Genomic DNA, 17,242 nt, shown 5'->3' with positions numbered 1-17,242 from the left:
CTATGGTTCTCCCTCCTGAGAAAAGCCCTTGTGTCCAGATCCTTCCTCTCTGGACACCAGCCCCCTGAGCCCAAGACAGCTTCTTTCCCCTCTCAAGGAGCCGGGTGGGGGGAATTGAATGATTTCAAAGCCAGAAAAGTCAGATTCTTCTGGAGCCCAAACATGAGCTCTGTGAGGCCAGGGGCCTTGTAAGATGTAGTTAGGAAGATGGGATTTTGAGCTGCAGTGTTACGAGGGGTCCCAGAAGCCCCCATATCTATTTTCCCCCAAAGCAGAAGCTATGTTTCGCATAGCTCGAAACATCAGAAGTATATTCTCTTAACTCCCAAGGCCAGAATTTGATATCAAGGTATTGGCAGGCTGTGTCCTCAACTGGGGTTCATCTGGGGCTCCCCCAAGTTCATCTAAGTTGTTGGCATAATTCAGCTCTTTGTGGCAGTAGGGCTGAGGGGTCTCTAGCTACCCTGGATGTCAGGAAGTGTTTCCTTGAGGTAGAAAGGTGAATGTTTTTTACTTAAGCAAAGGAAAAAAATAGATATGAGGTTGCAAAGATCTACCATAAATTGTTAATCTCTTACTGTGCCTGATTTATAAACTTCACCAGTTATGTGTCCACAGGAAAAACAGTAGCATAAAGGGAATGGGGGGATGTCTGTGTAGGGTGTCCTGACTCCAGAACCTCCCTGGTCCCATGGTCTACAACATGAAGTGTGCGAGAGCCAAAGGCAGTTGGGAATGGATTCCCCATACATGGAAAGGACTGAGGTGAGGTGAGGCAGAGAGAGCTCAGAGACCAAACCCCTCATGTCTCCATCTCCTCCCCACTTTTTCCTCTGTTGGGATTGATGTAGCCATGAGGCAACCTACACCTCTGACCAGTGAACCAAGCATGATGTCCTCCTTTAAACCAGCCTGCATGCTGGGCACGATTCCGGGGCCCACAATTCCTCTGTCTCTTGCTGACTTCACAGCTGTAAACACATCTACCACAACATAAACCATTAAATTAAAAACATGCCTGACATGTGGAACAAATCCTGATGTCTCTGTGCACAGGCTATGCATTTACTGTCTTTTCTCACTGAGAGTCGACAAAGCAGGAAAGCCCCTCCTCTCCCTGGCCTGGAAGTTGCTGTGGCTGCTGAAATCACTCTGCCCGGGAGCTCAAAGCCAGCAGTGCCCTTGGAGGTGATGAAGCACCAACTGCCTCCTCAGCAGAGATGAAGGCACCAAGGGGTGGTCCCACTTATGGCTGCACTGTGTCCTTCGTCTCCTGCTGACACCATCATGGAAGCAGGGGGTGTCTGGGAGCCTGCCAGCTCTGAGCAGCTCCTGGAACAGGAGCAGCCTTCAGGAAGAAAGTTTACCACATCTCCGTCAGCCTCTGAAGCCACATGAGGAGGACAGGAGGAACTGCGGAGAAGTGGCCCACACAAGCTGGGTCTGGGTCAAGGGCTTTGCCTAGTTGGGTCAACTAGTCTTCCGAACTGTACATGGGAGGCAGGGACATCTCCACATTACAGATGCAGAAACAGATGTTCAGAGAGAAGTAACTTCCTGGGGCCCACAGTCCATGTGGCACAGCTAGCATTAAAGAAAAAGGCCTGATATACACAGGAGAGCCTTGGGTTTTTGAGAAGGCTATAGCAGTAGAAACACAGTCAGTTTGGGCTGAAAAGGTACAGCAGCAGGACCAAGTCAAAAAGGGGTGGTGCAAGTGAGAGTGGCAGCCAGAGCACGGCCTCCTGGGTGGAAGAAACACAGAGACCCGGAGGTTCTAGCCTGGTGTCCACAGCTCTTATGAGTTATCAACCCAATACAAACTAAGTGCTGGTGAAAGGTTCTGCAGATGTCATCAAAGTCCTGGATGAGTGGATCAGAGACAGGAGAGTCCCAGCGGGACTTGCGTTGTCACACCAGCCCCTTTAAGACCAAAGTGTTCTCCAGGTGGTTGCAGGAGAGACCAAGGTCTGCAGCAGGAGGAGGAAGATTTGTGCTGCTGCTAGTGAAAAGACAAAGGGACAAGGGTCGAGGACATCCAGGGTAGCTGCAGGGGATACCTCATCCCTACTGCCACAAGGAGCTGAATTATGCCAACAACCTAGATGAACTTGGGGGAGCCCCAGATGAGCCCCAATTGAGGACACAGCCTGCCAAGCCCTTGATATCAAATCCCGGCCTTGGGAGTTAAGAGAACCCATTTCTGTTGTTTCAAGCTCTGCAATTTGTGGTAATTGTCAAGGTCACCCTGGGAAGTGAATACAGAAGTGGTGAGTGGCTGTAACAAATGTATAAACAAAGTGGCTCTGGAACTAGGAAGATGAAAAAATGGAGACACATGATGGAAATAGTCTAGGCTACCTTGAGCAGACTGTTGGTAGAAACATAGATGTTAAAGACTCTGCCAGTGCCTTCAAAAGGAAATGAGGAATATGTTATTGGAAACTGGAGGAAACTTGTTATAAACGGCAAAGCAGTTGATTGAAATGTGTCCTCCTGTTGAGTGGAAAGCAGAACTCATAAAACATATACCTGAGGAGATTTCTATGCAAAGGGTTGAAGGTGTGGCCTGGTTTCTCCTTGTGCTGTTTATAGCAAAATACAAAGGAAAGAGATAAATCAAGGACAGAACTATTAGGAAAAACAAGTGAAAATAGCACTTAACAACTTGGAGAAATTCTCAGCCTGTCAGGGAGCAAAGTTGTTAAATTAGGATATTCACTATTAATAAAATGCTCTGGAGAGAAGGCCAGGGTGGCTGGACAAATGTGGTGATTAGTTGTGGCTCATGGTGTACGCAGCCATCTCAACAGAAGCAGTAAGAAAGATGGGGCTTCCTGGGAAAGGGCTGTAAAGAACTTCTTGTCTAATGACATTAGTGCCCATGATATGCACAGGAGACCTACAAGAGATTTGAGAATGTTTTATCATCCAATACACAGGCAGCTTGGACTGAAAGGTACATACAGGATGAAGCAAAAAAGAAATATTGGATTTCCAGAATCCTACAGAAAGGAGAATAGGCTGATAGAGCTGGTGGGCTGTGGACAAATTCTATCCTTAAGGGAGGAGAAAGAATGACTCCAAGGGTGGAATTTGGGGCCCAGAGGATTATTTTCAAGGCCTTGAAACCTAAAGAAATTTGCTCTGCTGATTTTTGGACATTTCTTGGGATGGATGACTCCTCCCTCCCTGCCTCCTCCTCCTCCTCTTTCTTCCTTCTCTTACTTTAAAAGCAGTTGTAGGTTCACAAAATTTGAGTGGAAGATTCAGTTCTTATATACCCTGTTGCTATGACATTCACACAGCTTCCCCCAGTGTTAAAACAGATCTTCCATTAAGCAGTACATTGGGTACAGTCACTGAGCCCACATTACATTGGGGTTCATCCTAGTGTTTTTACTCTTTGGGTTTTGACCAATGTGTAGTACTGTTGTTGCCCTAAAACCCCTCTGTGCTCCCTCTCTTCCCCACAACTCCGGGAAATCACCCATCTTATGTTCCCCTAGTTTTCTTTTCCACAATGTCATGGAGTTAGAATCACACCTGATGAAGCCTTTTCAGGTCGACCTCTTTCCCTTAGGCTCTTCCATGTTTTTTCTTGGTTTAATATATCCTTTCTTTTGAGGGATGATGCATGCATTGTCTGAATGCATGCAGTTCATCCATTTGCCTACTGAAGGATATCTCAGTGGCTTCCAAGTTTGGGCAATTATGAAGAATGTGCATGCACAGGTTTTGTGTGGATATTAAGTGTTCAATTCATTTGGGTAATCACCAAAGAGCATAATTTCTGGATCATAGGGTAAGAGTATAGTTAGTTTTGGAAGAAACTGCCAAACTGTCTTCCAAAGTGACTGTACCATTTTGCATTTTCACTAACAATGAGAATTCCTGATGTCTGCGTCCTTACCAACATTTTGTGGTATCTGTTTTAGAATTTGGCTATTAGAATATGGGTGTTGATTCTATGTTTCTACTAACAGTCTGTTTAAGGTAGCCTAATTTTTTCCTCATTGCTTTAATCTGCAATTCTTTAACGACATGAAATTAGAGATGCTGAACAACTCTTCATATGCTTATTTGCCATCTGTATATTTTCTTTAATGATGTATGTTAATACACATTTTAATTACATTTTTCATTCTAATGAGCTTTAAGAATTCTTTGTGTATTATGTATAATAGTTCTTTATCAGACATGTTGTTTTGCAAAGACTTTCTCCCAATCTGTGGCTTGTCATCTTTGTCTCAAGTGTCAATTGCAGGGCAGATTGTCAACTCATTCTTTCATGGATCATGGGCTTTGATAGTCTATCTAAAGAGAAGTTCTTTTGTTGTTTTTATTGTTGTAACAGGGATTAAACCCAGGGTACTTCACCACTGAGCTACCTCCCCAGCCCTTTTTATTTTGAGACAGGGTCTCAAAATAATCATAAGTTACTTAGGGCCTCACTAAGTTGCTGAGTTTGGCTTTGAACTTGCACTCCTCCTGCCTCAGCTTCCCAAGCTGCTGGGATTAGGGGCATGCACTACCTCGCCCAGCAATTTGAACAGCTTTTAAGAATCCTATCAAGGTAAGTCTACTGACAACATACTCTCTCAAGTTACTTGTCTGTGGATGTCTTTATTTACGTTTGAAAGATAATTTCACAGGATAAAAATTGGTGGATTTTCCACTTTAAGTATTTTGCTCCATTCTCTTCTTGCTGGCGTGGTTTGGGAGGAAAAATCAGATGTCAGCTACTCTGTAACTATCGAGTGGTTTCCCCCCTCTGGCTTCTTTTGAGATTTAAAAAAAATATTTGATTTCCCTTGTTTTATTTTTGAATATACTAGGTATAGGTGTAGTCATTTGGTACTTCTCCTGCTTGCTGTTCTCTGAACCTCCTGGATATATATCTTTGTGTCTGACATTAACTGGAGGGAAATTCTCAGTTATTACCGCCTCAAAACACTTTCTGTTCCTTTCTTTATTCTCCTTTTAATATTCTCATATGTGCATGTTATAATTTTGTAATTGTCCCACAAGTCTGGGTATTCCATTTCTGTCTCTTTTTTTTTCCTTCAGAGTTTTCTCTTTGCCTTCTATTATGGAAGTTCCTATTCTCATGTCCTCAAGCTCACAGACTCTTTCCAGTCTACTGATGAGCCCATCAAAAGCATCTTGATTTTTGTTAAAAGTCTTTGATTTCTGGCACCCTTTTTACTCTTAGAATATTCGTCCTCCTGCTTATATCATCTGTATTTTTACACGCTGTGCACTTTCCGTGTGTCTTTGTCAGCTTTTTGGCTGCTGTAACTAAAGGATCTGACCAACACAACTGTAGGGGAGGGCTCACAATTTCAGGGGTCTTAGTCCAGAGAAGGCCAGCTTCATTCCTTGGGCTCGAGGTGAGGCAGAACATCATGGCAGGAGAGGGTGGTGGAGGAAAGCAGCTTACGTCATGGTGATCAAGAAGCAGAGAGACTGCACACCCCAAATACAGATGCATACCCACAGCCATGCCCCAATTCCCACCTCCTCCAGCCACACCCCTATCATGGGATTAAATCACTGATTGGGTTAAAACTCTTACAACCCAATCATTTCTCCTCTGAACCTTCTTGCATTGTCTCACATGTGAGCTTTTGGAGGACACCCTTAGCATAGCTATCATAGTATTTTTGGAAAGATCTTGGTCTGATAATTTCAAAATTCCTATTATCCAACTCGGTTCTGATGCTAGTTCTCTCTTCAGTCTTTCCTTTTTTTATTGGTGTATTATAATTATACATGATGGTGGGATTCATTATTCCATATTCATACATGCACATGAATGTACTTCTTTTAGTATGTAATTTTTTTGTTGTTGTTGTTGGAGGGACTTTATGTGCTAGGTAAAAGCAACTGCTGCACACAGGATTTTGGTAATGTGGTGTAAGATGTGGGGGAGGGAACTATTCTATAATGATTAAGTCTTGGTAAGTCAATGTCCCTGGTTCATGGACTTCACGATTGCTTCTCAGCACAGACCCTGTCCCCCAACAACCTGTCAGGTAAGATAGAATGGTTGGAAGGACCTGTAGTTGGATACTTCCCCTTCCCCAGGTCAGCCAGGCCTTTGTAGAATGGTTTCTCTTGAGGTCAGAGCTCAAGAATAGAATGCTCTTGTATACTTCAAAAATGGTTACTTAATATTTTCCCTGAGGAAGCCCCAAAGGGATCTTTCTCCAACATTTACTGTGAGAATATGATTGAGCTGCTAAAGGTGAACTCACAAAAGGCCATGGTCTCCCCTCTTATCATGTCTCCTGCGGTTTTATCTTTCAGGATTGAGTACAATGAGGCTCCAACAATTTGTCATTAATGGTGCAGATTTTCCTACCCCAATTTGGCCTCCAGAGAAAATTCTGACATGAGTTTCTGCTCCAGGAAGAGGGAATCTGTCTTTGCTGTCTGTTGCCAGCAATCATGGCGGCAGTGTTGGCCCTGTGACCTCATTTCCCTGAGAGATCTAGGAAAGTCTGTTCAAACTTTTACTTCTTGTTAGGCAGAGGGATAACGCCAAGGTCCTCAATGCATGACTGCAAAGAGAAAGCCCAGTGGCTCCTTTCTAATTTCTATTTTTTCCTCTCATCATTGCAGTCATATGCCAGTTCCACCACTGGATTTTGGTAGCAGACATGTTTCTACAAGTCGGGTTCCACAGGTTCATGGATGAAAGGGTTTTGCCCCAAGGAGAACAAACCCAGCAAATCCTTACTAACAGCAGACTCAGGAGACCACAACCCAGAGTGTGACATTCTGTGGCAGTGAATGGACATGAGAGACCCTACACCACAGCATGAGGTTCTGTTCTGTAAGCACACAGGGGAGACTTCATCCCAGTGATACTGAGGACACCCGCCACTCACAGCATGAGGTCCTGCATCAGGGAGGTGTCAAGGGATGTAGGACACCCTATGTGTCACTCTGATCCGGGTCCTGGTAAATGGATGGGGAGCCATCCAAGCCAGAGACGTGGGACAGATGTGCATCCCTAGGTGGTGGGATGCCAGCAGAGATGAGTTCTCTGCCGTTGGTCAGAGGAAGTTAAGTGGGGCTGGGACTCACTGCCAACGTGTTCTCTAACTGCGGACCACACGCTCTGGGTTGCTGACAGTGAGCTGCACATGCTGCTCACGTGGGGTGCCTGGCAAGAGCGTCTTCTCCATTAGTACTGTCATGCCTGGCAGCATCCCCAGCACTGCCCTACTAGTGGTCTTCCCACCTGCAACTCCCAGCTCTGGAGCTGGCTTCTCCTTGTCTACCCAGGACCAAAAAGTTTCCTGTTAGGCAGTGTCCTTTCAGGGATGAACTAATGGGGAAAACAGGTGGTAATACCTCATATAGGAAACAGTCTATGCGACACGAGAAAAAGGGGTCAGTTTGAGCCTAACACCATAGTCTCCAAATGTCTGCATTTTACACTATTGTAGTCCTAGACCTGCTCTTCAGGCTGGCTCTTCCTGTGTCGATCAGATCTAACGAACTTACAGAGAGGCTCTAAGGAAGACTCTAGAAGATGTAGGTCCTGGGGCAGGTGCACACTGCTTGTCCGTTTTTTGTCAAAAGTGCACAGAGCTCTCCTTCCACAATACCAGCATTTGATTAACAGAAATGCGACATTCAACAAGGAAGGACCCGGGTCCAGGTGGGACAGGCTGGTGCCCTCCAGGCCTCCTGGTATCATACTGGCACTCCACGTGTAGCCTCAATGTTCTCTGAGAGTTGTTTTCTACAGCCTCTGCATCTCTGACACTCATCCCAGGGCCAGCTCAAGTGCTGCCTCTACAGAAGACTTCATCCTGGGATTCCCAAGTAGAGTCCCTCGAGTCTGGGATCCTCAATGACCCAACATGTGGTTTTCCAGTCACCACAATCCTATCCCTATGGCCACTGCACTGTCACATACTGGAAGAGGCAGCCCATGGTCCAAACAAGCCCATGGTCCTGCAAGGTACTCCTGGGGCCCTACCTGTCATTATCTGAGGGATACCCACAATACAAGCTGCTGTACGCTGAACTTTGAAGGGTCCAACACCTGCTTTCCCCATGCCCACGCTCAAAGCACTAGCCATACCAAAGGTGAATTTCTGCCACCTGGGAGCCGGCTTCTTTAGTGGCAGGGTGTGGTCAGGAGTGCCCATGCACAGGGTAGAAGCTCTACCAGGGCAGCTGTGGTTCTGTGTGCAGCTCCTCCCCCGCATATCCAGTTTTCAGAGGGTTCTGAGAGCTGAAAAGACAACGTGGATGTAGAAATCTGCGGCCAACCTGAGAACTGACTGAGCAGAACTTCTGCTGTGCATAGGAGGTCCTGGGTGTTGGGAAGCACCTCCAGGAGCTGGAGTATGGTGCTTTCTCCTAGAACACGAGAGGGATCACTGTGGGTGGCATTCCACCTCCACTCACCGGCCCTTTCTCAGCCTCTTCCTTTTTTGTTTTTATTTTTTTTAAACCTTCATTTTATTTGTTTTTTATTTTTTTATGTGGTACCGGGTATTGAACCCAGTGCCTCACACATGCTAGGCAATTGCTCTACCACCAAGCCACATCCCTGGTCCCCCCTTTTTTTTGTTTTTAATTGCCACAATAATGGCACCTATTGCCTTAGTGCCTGCTGAAGGGGGAAAACACCAACATTTCAGTATGACATTTCAGAACAAGTCTACCATGTGTAATGGTCAGATCAGGGGTAATTAATATATCTATCTCCTTAAACACCATCAATTCTCTGGGTGAGAATACTCAGAATCACCTCTTCTAGCTGTTTTGCAATATGCTACTCACTAGAGTCACTCTACCATGCAAGAGAACACCAGAATCTTTTCCTTCTAACTAGTTTTGTTCCTGTTTTCCTACCTTCCTTCTGACCCCTGGTAACCACTATCCACTCTACTTCTGTGAGATCAGCTTTTGCAGTTCCACATGACCAAGATCACATGGTATGAATAAAGAAACTATGGTGTGTATACACAAAGGAATATTATTCAGCTCCCCCCAAAAGATGAAATCCTGTCACAGCAATATGGATAAACCAGGAGGATGTCATGCTAATGAAATGAGTCAGGCACAGAAATACAGGCACTGCCCATTCTCGCCCATGCAGAGACAAAAAGCTGATCTCATAGGAGTAGAGAGTAGAATGGTGATCACTAGAGGCTGGGAACACAGGGGAGAGGACAGATGGAGGGAGGCTGGATAGCAGGAACTAAAACACAGCTGGAAAGGAGAAATCAGCTTTCATGTTCTACAGCCCTGCCAAGTGACTACAGTTCACAACAGTCTATTATCTATTTTAGGAAGAAGAAGAAGAGAGGATTTTGAAGTCTCCTAATACCAATAAATAACAAATGTTTGAGGAAAATGAAATACTTATTGCCCTGATTTGATGACCACACTCATATACATGTATGAGACTGTCACACTAGAGCTCACTGTTAGCTTTCCACTGCTGTGACACAATGCCTGAGGAAAACAATTTAAAGGAGGAAAGCTTTGTTTTAGCCTATGGTTTCAGAGGCTTAGTCCACGGTTGGTTGTCTCTGTTGTTTAGGCCTGAAGTGAAGCAGAACACCATGGCTGAAGAGTGGAGGGAAGGAGCTGCTCAGCTCATTATTGCCAGGACGGTGTGAGGCAGCAAGAAGAGGGGTGTGGTGCTGAGGTCAAGATGTACCATTCCAGGGCACATACCCAGGGACCAACTCCCTCCAACTAGGGCCACCTCCTACAGCTCCACACCTCCCGACACTCTACTCGATTGGAATTCCTCCATTGATTAATCCACTGGTAAGGTCAGAGCCCTCATGATGGGATCATTTCCCAAAAGGCCCCACTTCTGAACACTGAAGCATTGGGGACCATCCATACAGGAGTGTTTGAGGGACATTCCAGTCCAAACCATAACACCCACAAACATGCAGTGTACATTAAATACACAGATGGGTGACAGTGGCCTGCTGTGATGTGGCTTATGAAAGGACCATCTTTCTCTCTCCCAGGGGCCCCCTGGGAGAGGTGTGAGTGTCCTAAGACATAAAACATGAAGGCCAAGAGTAGGATGCAGCTGCAAAACCTATTTTAAAACTATCATTTCTGGGCTGGGGATCTAGCTCAGTTGGTAGAGTGCTTGCCTTTCATGCACAAGGCCCTGGGTTCAATCCCCAGCACCACAAAACAAACACCACCACCCCCACCGCAAAAAAATTATCACTTTTTTCCTATTACTGGAGAGACCTCGGGTCTGTCCAGAAGACAGAACTCTGCACTTTTTGTTAAGGGTGCTGTCACTTTTCTCTTGGGGGCAAAGGCCAGGCAGGTGTTTGCTGAGTGCTCTGGAGGTGTATTGGACTTCGTAACGCACGGGGACAAGAGCTGTCCACCAGAGGAAGCCAGAGCAGGATGTGGTGGTGAGTCTGTGGCTGCAGTTCCCACTGGGGGGGCTTGAGTGTCACTCCCAGAGCGTGCCTGTGACGCTGTGATGGAAGAGCAGGAATGTGCAGTCGCGTTCCTTCAGGAGGACTTGGGTATTGCCTTAGTGCCTGCTGAAGGGGGAAAACACCGTTTCATGTTGGATAGCTTGGGCTGCAGCCCTGCAATGGCAGCACCAGGCTGGGATCTCACAGCTTCAGGGACAGCAAAGATGGTCATACTGTATTGGCTGCCCTCACCAGGACAGGGCTCTGCCTCCATGCTCATGACACCCAGGAGGAACCTCATGTGTACAGTGGCTCCCTCCTTCGGCTGCCCGTCCTGGGGCAAGGTGGGTTCCCAGACAGGACTTCAAACACCCACAGCCCTGGAATGGCTTCCCAGGCCCTACTGCAAGGGATACACAGGCTTGGGAAGTGCAAACCTGGAGGTGCAGTGTGTCTCCTCCTAGGTCAGCCTCTTCATCCGTCGGTTATGCTTGTCCACGGTCAGGGTCGCACGGTCCACGGCTGCTGTGATGCCACCCAGGGCCTCATCCTGCCGCTCTAGCTCTGTCTCAGTGTCCAGCGCCAGCCCCTTCAGCTTTGTCAGGATCTGGGGAGAAGTGCAAATAACACACAAGCAGCTTTCCTGAGGATGTTCAGGAGCACACACACCACTCACAGACCTCAGGAGCTGCATGTGAATGCACGAAGTTTTCTGAGTTGATGGCAACAGAGCCCACAGAGCCAGCTCCTGAGCGTGGCCGCAGTATATAGAACTCAACCCTGCCAGCCGCCAGCACACAGGACCACCTGGAGAGCTTTCTCTGTCTGCCCATGCCTCTGGCCTTGTGGGAATATCCTCCATGAACGTGGGTGCCTGGGTGTTGTGTCAGGTGGCTGGGAGTGTGGGGCTCAGTCCAGGTTCCTGGTCCCATCCAGTCACCATGTATGTTACCTGTCTGTGCCCATCTGGATGTGGATTAAACAAGACTTAAAAGGAAGAGCAGAGTACTGTTTTCCATGTGTAGAAGATGTCACACACAAATATAACAGGCAGAAAAAAACAAGGTCTGACATGTACCACACAGTGACTCTCCATCAGCAATGGACTACACATGTGACAGTGGTCCCATGGGATGGTGACAGCTGAGAAGCCCTTGTCACATGATGCTGTAGCAACATCACCCTCTTCATTTCTGTGGCTGTGCTTCATATCTGTGGGCAGAGCTAGTGTGCTGCTAGCATGCAAACTGCAGGGCAAGTCATTGTGCCAGCACGTGACACTTAGTAATAACTACCAGGGCTATGGTATGCTCTGGCTTATGCATCTACCACACCACACGCTTCATGTTAGAGTGCACTCCTCCTACAAACAGTGTGCCGTGTCTTGCTGGCCACAACCTCGTGCACCTTGTTACTACCTCTTGGTGGCAGTGAGGCCACAGCAGTGACTGCTCCATATCTTCTAAGTGTGTGTAGGTCACTCTGTGACGTTCGCATGAGGATGCAATTGCCTCACAGCATCTTTCTCAGATTATGTCCCACTTGTCATCAACAGGATGAGGAGCTGTACAACACAAACCCACCAGAGTGGGGGCACCTGGCTGCACTGATCTGTGAGTGGGAGGTTCACTGAGCATGAGGGCCTGGGGACAGTAGGGATATGCACAGGTCACGGAGGAAGACTGCCTGGGCCACTGCTGGCCAGCTCCTGTGTGCTGTGACTCACGTCATGTTTCATGGAGTCTTGTTCCATCTCCATTCTGTGGACACTCATCACACTGTGCAGCACTGCTGTTGAACTCATGCTTTCAGAGTGCACTGGTCAAAACCTTGATAGACTCAGGCTGACAGCAGGAAGGAGAACATTTCAAAAGAAATAGTAATGACAACTACTTGAGATACACACAATCACCCGCTTTCAAGGGCAGTTTCAGAGCACCATGAGGTCACTGAAGAGGACCTGCAGGGCCTGATTCATAGGAGGAGCCCCTGTTGTACTGGCAGCCTCCCCAGAAGAGAGTTGTAGAAGATCCACTTACAGCACATTGAGTGTGCACAAGGACTGCCTAGGTGGTGACTCTGGAGGGCCAGCAGAGCTCCTCTAGAGACTATGGCTGTGCCTGAGGCCTTCCCAAGGCCCCCAGATGACACAGGTAGGAGCTCTGAGTCCACAGGAGTCTGGGAGCTCCTCTAGGGACTGAGGCTGTGCCTGAGGCCTTCCCAAGGCCCCCAGATGACACAGGTAGGAGTTCTGAGTCCACAGGTGCCAGAGTGGGTAAGGCAGAGCCATCAGCACAGAGTTAGCTGTTACACCAGCAGGTGTCTGCAGGTATCTGGAGATGACCCAACAGATGCTCCATGGCCAAATAGCAGGCACTCAGTTTCTAGCATCATTAACCCCTTGTTCACAGGTCTGGCCTCTAAAGACAGGGAGACTTCCCTGTGCTCTGTGTCTGACCAACCAAAACAAAACAGGAAACAGGAGCCTGAGACAGTAAGACTCAATAGCTTCCCTGTAAGGTGAGGTTCGCATGAACACACCACGTAAATGAGCTCCACAGACTGAAGGTGACTCTGCAGATCCCAGAGGAGCCCGTCCTGAGCATGTGCATTCTGCAAGTGGGCTGTGACAAAGGGGCCGTCTATCCCTCTCCAACATATAGTGCCTGCGCTGGGCTCGCTGTCACGAGACATGGCTGACTGCAGATGGCCGCCCCAGATGAGCCTTCTCACTCCCTCTGGTAACTGGTGGAAACTCCATCAGGTGAGTCATTTCTTAGGAACTGGCCAGAGCTCTGGAAAGTATACTGTGGGGTCAGCTGGCTCTGGGGGATGGGCTGGATGACCTCATACAAAAGTAGGTCTTTTCCATCTCCTAGGCCTATGACCTCACATGGCGGATGCCCAGACTGCACATTAAAGAAGGAAAAATAAACCCCAGCCCACTGCCAGGGTAGATGGGCTCCTCCCTGCCACTTTTCCTGGTCAATGACTTCTTTCTCACTTACCTCTACTCTCAGTGCAGGAGGAAGGTCACCTTGTCAGGAAGTGGCACAAAGGGTTGGCCTTTGCCACCCACCTGCTTGTCACTTGATGTCCCCAGACAAGGCCCTCAGCCGCCCACAGTTGGGTCACAAACAGCCCCTGGCAGCATGTATGTAGTTTCTAGGTCCCAACGATCTCTCTGAAATGTGATTGAGTTTATGGCCACCCACTGTATAATGACGTCTTAATTAGTGATGGGCCTACATATGACAGGGGTCCCGTAAGATCACATGGCCTGGTGACACAGTGGCCATCTGATTTTGTACATCTGATCTGTGATGCTCCCACAGTGGTGCACTTCTCTGACTGTGTTCCCGCTCTCAAGCAGATACAGGACTGTGTTGGAAGTGGAGATGTACTGTGGACTGCAAGGCTCTTAAGCTATGTAACCTGACTTCTTTGCACATGAGCTGAGAGCTGAGCCTCTAGAAATATACCTGCACTGGAAGTCCAAGTCCTGGCTAGAACTCTTGGTACTGAGGCTTCTGCAGGCCACATATGGGTCCTATAATCCCTCAGCTACTTGGCTCCCTTTAGTGGAGATTACTGTTTGTCTTCTTATTGTAAGAATAGTATGTGTAAAAAGAAAAAAGTTGAAGAAGAAAATAATTGTTCATGATCCAGATTATTATCTGTCTCATTAGCATCCCTGTTCCCAAAATCCACAACCTGGACCTTCTGACCTGAGGCCACAGTGCAGCGTTCCACCCATGGCTTTGTGAGACAGGCTGCAGCTGAAACACTGGTGCACCAAGAACTGTCCTAGGTCACCTTCAGACTCTGTGTGTAAGGTATATGTGAGACAGAAATGGATTTTGTGTTTAGAATCAGTTCCCCATCTCAAGAGAGCTCATTATGGCTATACAAATATTCACAGTCCTGAACAATCTGAAACGCATAGGACTCTTGTCCTGAGTACTTCAGAGAAGGGTGCTCAGCCTGTGTAAATCATATCTTTTCCCATCACCATATTCATATGCCCCCACAATATCCAGGAATATGGAATTAGAGTACACACAGTTTTGTTTCCTGTCTTTTTCATTCCCTAGCCATCCTGAATAGAAGCTCATAGTTAGGAAACCCAATGTCAGGCACCCAAACATTGTTTCAAGACTTCACATGTATCATCTCAGATAATTCTCAAACAAACCTATTTTATAAATGAGGCCAAGAAAGGCTGGACACTGGCTGGAACTCTGGGGTGCACTGGATCCAGGCTAAGCCAGTTCTAGAAGAAGCAGAAACACCTTTCTGACATCAGATTCAGAGGTCTGATGATGCACACACAGTAACTAGGACACTGCAGAAACTGCATGTTCCTGAAGAACACAGTGCAGACCTCACCAGGGGTTGGCAGGAGGGAAAGAAATGTCCCAGGGGTACTGGGTTTCAGGACCCGTGCTCTTGTCCATAGCCCTGAGCATGCACAAAAGCTCTCTGCTGAAAGGCCAGCTCAATAAGCAACTATAGATTTTTAAATACCCACATAATAAGGAGAAAAAACAAATATATCCCCAATACTACATTTCAAAATGAAGTCAATAAAAGCAATGATTGATTATGTATAGTATTTTAGTTCAACGAATGTGTATAAAGTCTTGCTATGTCAGTGTGAATGTTAGACTTAACACATATTTCAACTAGGACAGACAGGTGAACGCTGGATACACGTGACACGAGATCACAGGACCACAGGACCATCCTTCCAGAGGACCATCTCATCGACAGACCCTGTGTGGCCAACACTTATGTCTCCATCATCCTCACATGACTCTGCCCACAAGGACTATCTCCACGTTAGACTTCCATCTCCATCTTTCTGAAAGGAATCAACTGCCTTGTTCCTATGCACAGTGAAACTGTGGTAAAGGTAAGAATATATATATATATATATATATATATATATATATANNTATATATATTTTCATTCCTTGGTCTTTGCCTAATAAGCAAAGTAATATATGCACCAGGGGCCAAAACCTGCTGACCACCTGTAAAATTTTGGGCATTTTATTATATAAATCATGAAATACAGAGTAGTTCCATTCAACTTTTGACTTGGAAAAAAGTCTCACTGAATTTTAAGCCTAAATAATAGAACTCATTCCAAATGGCCTGTTAAGACCCTTGCCCTGTCTCCCAAAAAATGCACTTGGAAAATAATTAAATATTGCAAATTCAAAAGAGATCTTTATAGTTACTACGTATGCAGACAAAGAAAATTACAAAGTTAACCTTCAAAGCATTAGTACCTCTGGAATATTGGTAGCCTTTTTCCTTTAAGAGAGGGACTGAAGTAATTAAACAGCATCGTGTGCATTCCATATAACAGGATGGAAAGAATGGAGCTCATGAAGTCTGGCCAAACCTTAAAAACAGTTGTTCCCTCTGTGGCTCAGGATGACAAGCTGTCTAGTCATCCATGTTAATGTTGCCAGCCGCTGAAATAACCAGGGGCCTCTCCGATGAGCCCTCTCTGGTTGTGAGTCAAAGACCAGGCTCCAAACAAACACGTCCCCAAATCCCTGCTACACAAACAAAGTAACCAGGCAGCTTTACCTACTCAGAAATTATCTGATTAGAAGTGCTTTAATTTTGGGGAGAAAGAAACATATAGCTCACATAGCACAGGCAAGACACAAAACCATGCCTGAGTGTCAGGGGAACCATTTTGGGAAAAAACAAACAAACAAACAAACAAAAAAACCCAAAGGAACGCCAAGGGCTCTTCTGCTTGGGGCATGTGTGTGTGTGTGTGTGTGTGTGTGTGTGTGTGTGTGTGTGTAACGATGGGCAATGAGCATGGCTGTCCACTGAAGGCACTGGGTTCCCTTAGTATCTGTGGCAGGGAAGGGTAATGAATGACCTGAGTGACTCAGGCAGGAACCAGACAGGAAGTGAAAACACAACCTGAACAAATAAACTCAGGGAAGGAAGCAGATAAAGAGTTAAGAGCTGTGGCCCTTCAGGGTAGCACAAAAGCTACTGACCCTCCATGAACTTGGCTCTCCTGGCCTTGCCAGCCCCTGGTGTCCCTGACAATGCTCTGGCCCAAGAGCCTACAGTCTACTGTAGTATACACTGGCCACTTTACATGCTCACAGTTCCTTGAACTCAGGATGAGATCTACCCACAGTGTCCAGGATGAGCAATGGCACACCAGTGCACTGCAGGAGCAAATACGGAAAGAGCTCAGCCTTGACATTTCCATTTATTCATATAGGAAATAAATTATGGAAACATGACTTACTGATAGCCATGGGTACTTACCAAAAGAGATTCGTGTGCATGCATGCACCAGCAAGGGGCAAGGCCCGTGCCCCACTTGGAATGGAGCCTGGGCCCTAACCATGGGTGGCTGTGCTGTCATAGCATAATAGGGCTCAGGAAGACCCACCCTACACTCCCAAACACACAGTGATGTATTAGTTGTTGTCTCTGCATAGAATTTGAAAGATGTTCCGCTCCACCCCATGATACAGCCCTAGGATTCAGGGTACAACTGTGTGAATATTAACAGCCTACAGGGAGTGAGTATTAGTGAGGCTGTCTGCCCTGAACTGTTATTACTCTGACTCACCTAGAAACTGAATTTTCTTTCAGTGAGAAATTAGCACGTATTGAAGAACAGAGTGGGACAAATCAAGCTGTCTGTACCTCTCAGTAGTTATTAGATGCTGTGGAGAAGACAAGGAGGGAAAACTGGCAGTCCTGTAGCAAGGCCCAGGGGGCTTCAGGAACATGCTCTGCTGTGATCT

The 17,242-nt window shown here is 46.7% G+C and overlaps 1 protein-coding gene across 7 annotated transcripts in view; it reads right to left on the bottom strand.

Annotated features, from left to right (window-relative positions):
• Positions 1-17,242, bottom strand: part of Snap47 (synaptosome associated protein 47) — a 111,801-nt gene that overhangs the window by 31,205 nt on the left and 63,354 nt on the right. For 4 of the 7 annotated variants that reach the window (XM_015498755.2, XM_048801350.1, XM_048801346.1 and 1 more), the window contains 2 exons: positions 10,877-11,046; positions 4,075-10,565 (listed from right to left, as the gene is read on the bottom strand). In XM_015498755.2, the coding sequence (XP_015354241.1) occupies positions 10,900-11,046 (147 nt within the window). In that variant the 3' untranslated portion in view covers positions 4,075-10,565; positions 10,877-10,899. Of the gene's footprint in view, positions 1-4,074; positions 10,566-10,876; positions 11,047-17,242 lie in introns of those variants that run through there. The other 3 variants (XM_015498756.2, XM_048801348.1, XM_048801349.1) reach the window with 3 other exon arrangements.

This window comes from Marmota marmota, unplaced genomic scaffold (genome assembly GCF_001458135.2).
Source record: "Marmota marmota marmota unplaced genomic scaffold, marMar, whole genome shotgun sequence".
NCBI lineage: Eukaryota > Metazoa > Chordata > Mammalia > Rodentia > Sciuridae > Marmota > Marmota marmota.
Note: the sequence above shows the minus strand (reverse complement) of the source record. Positions and strands in the feature narration are given on the sequence as shown.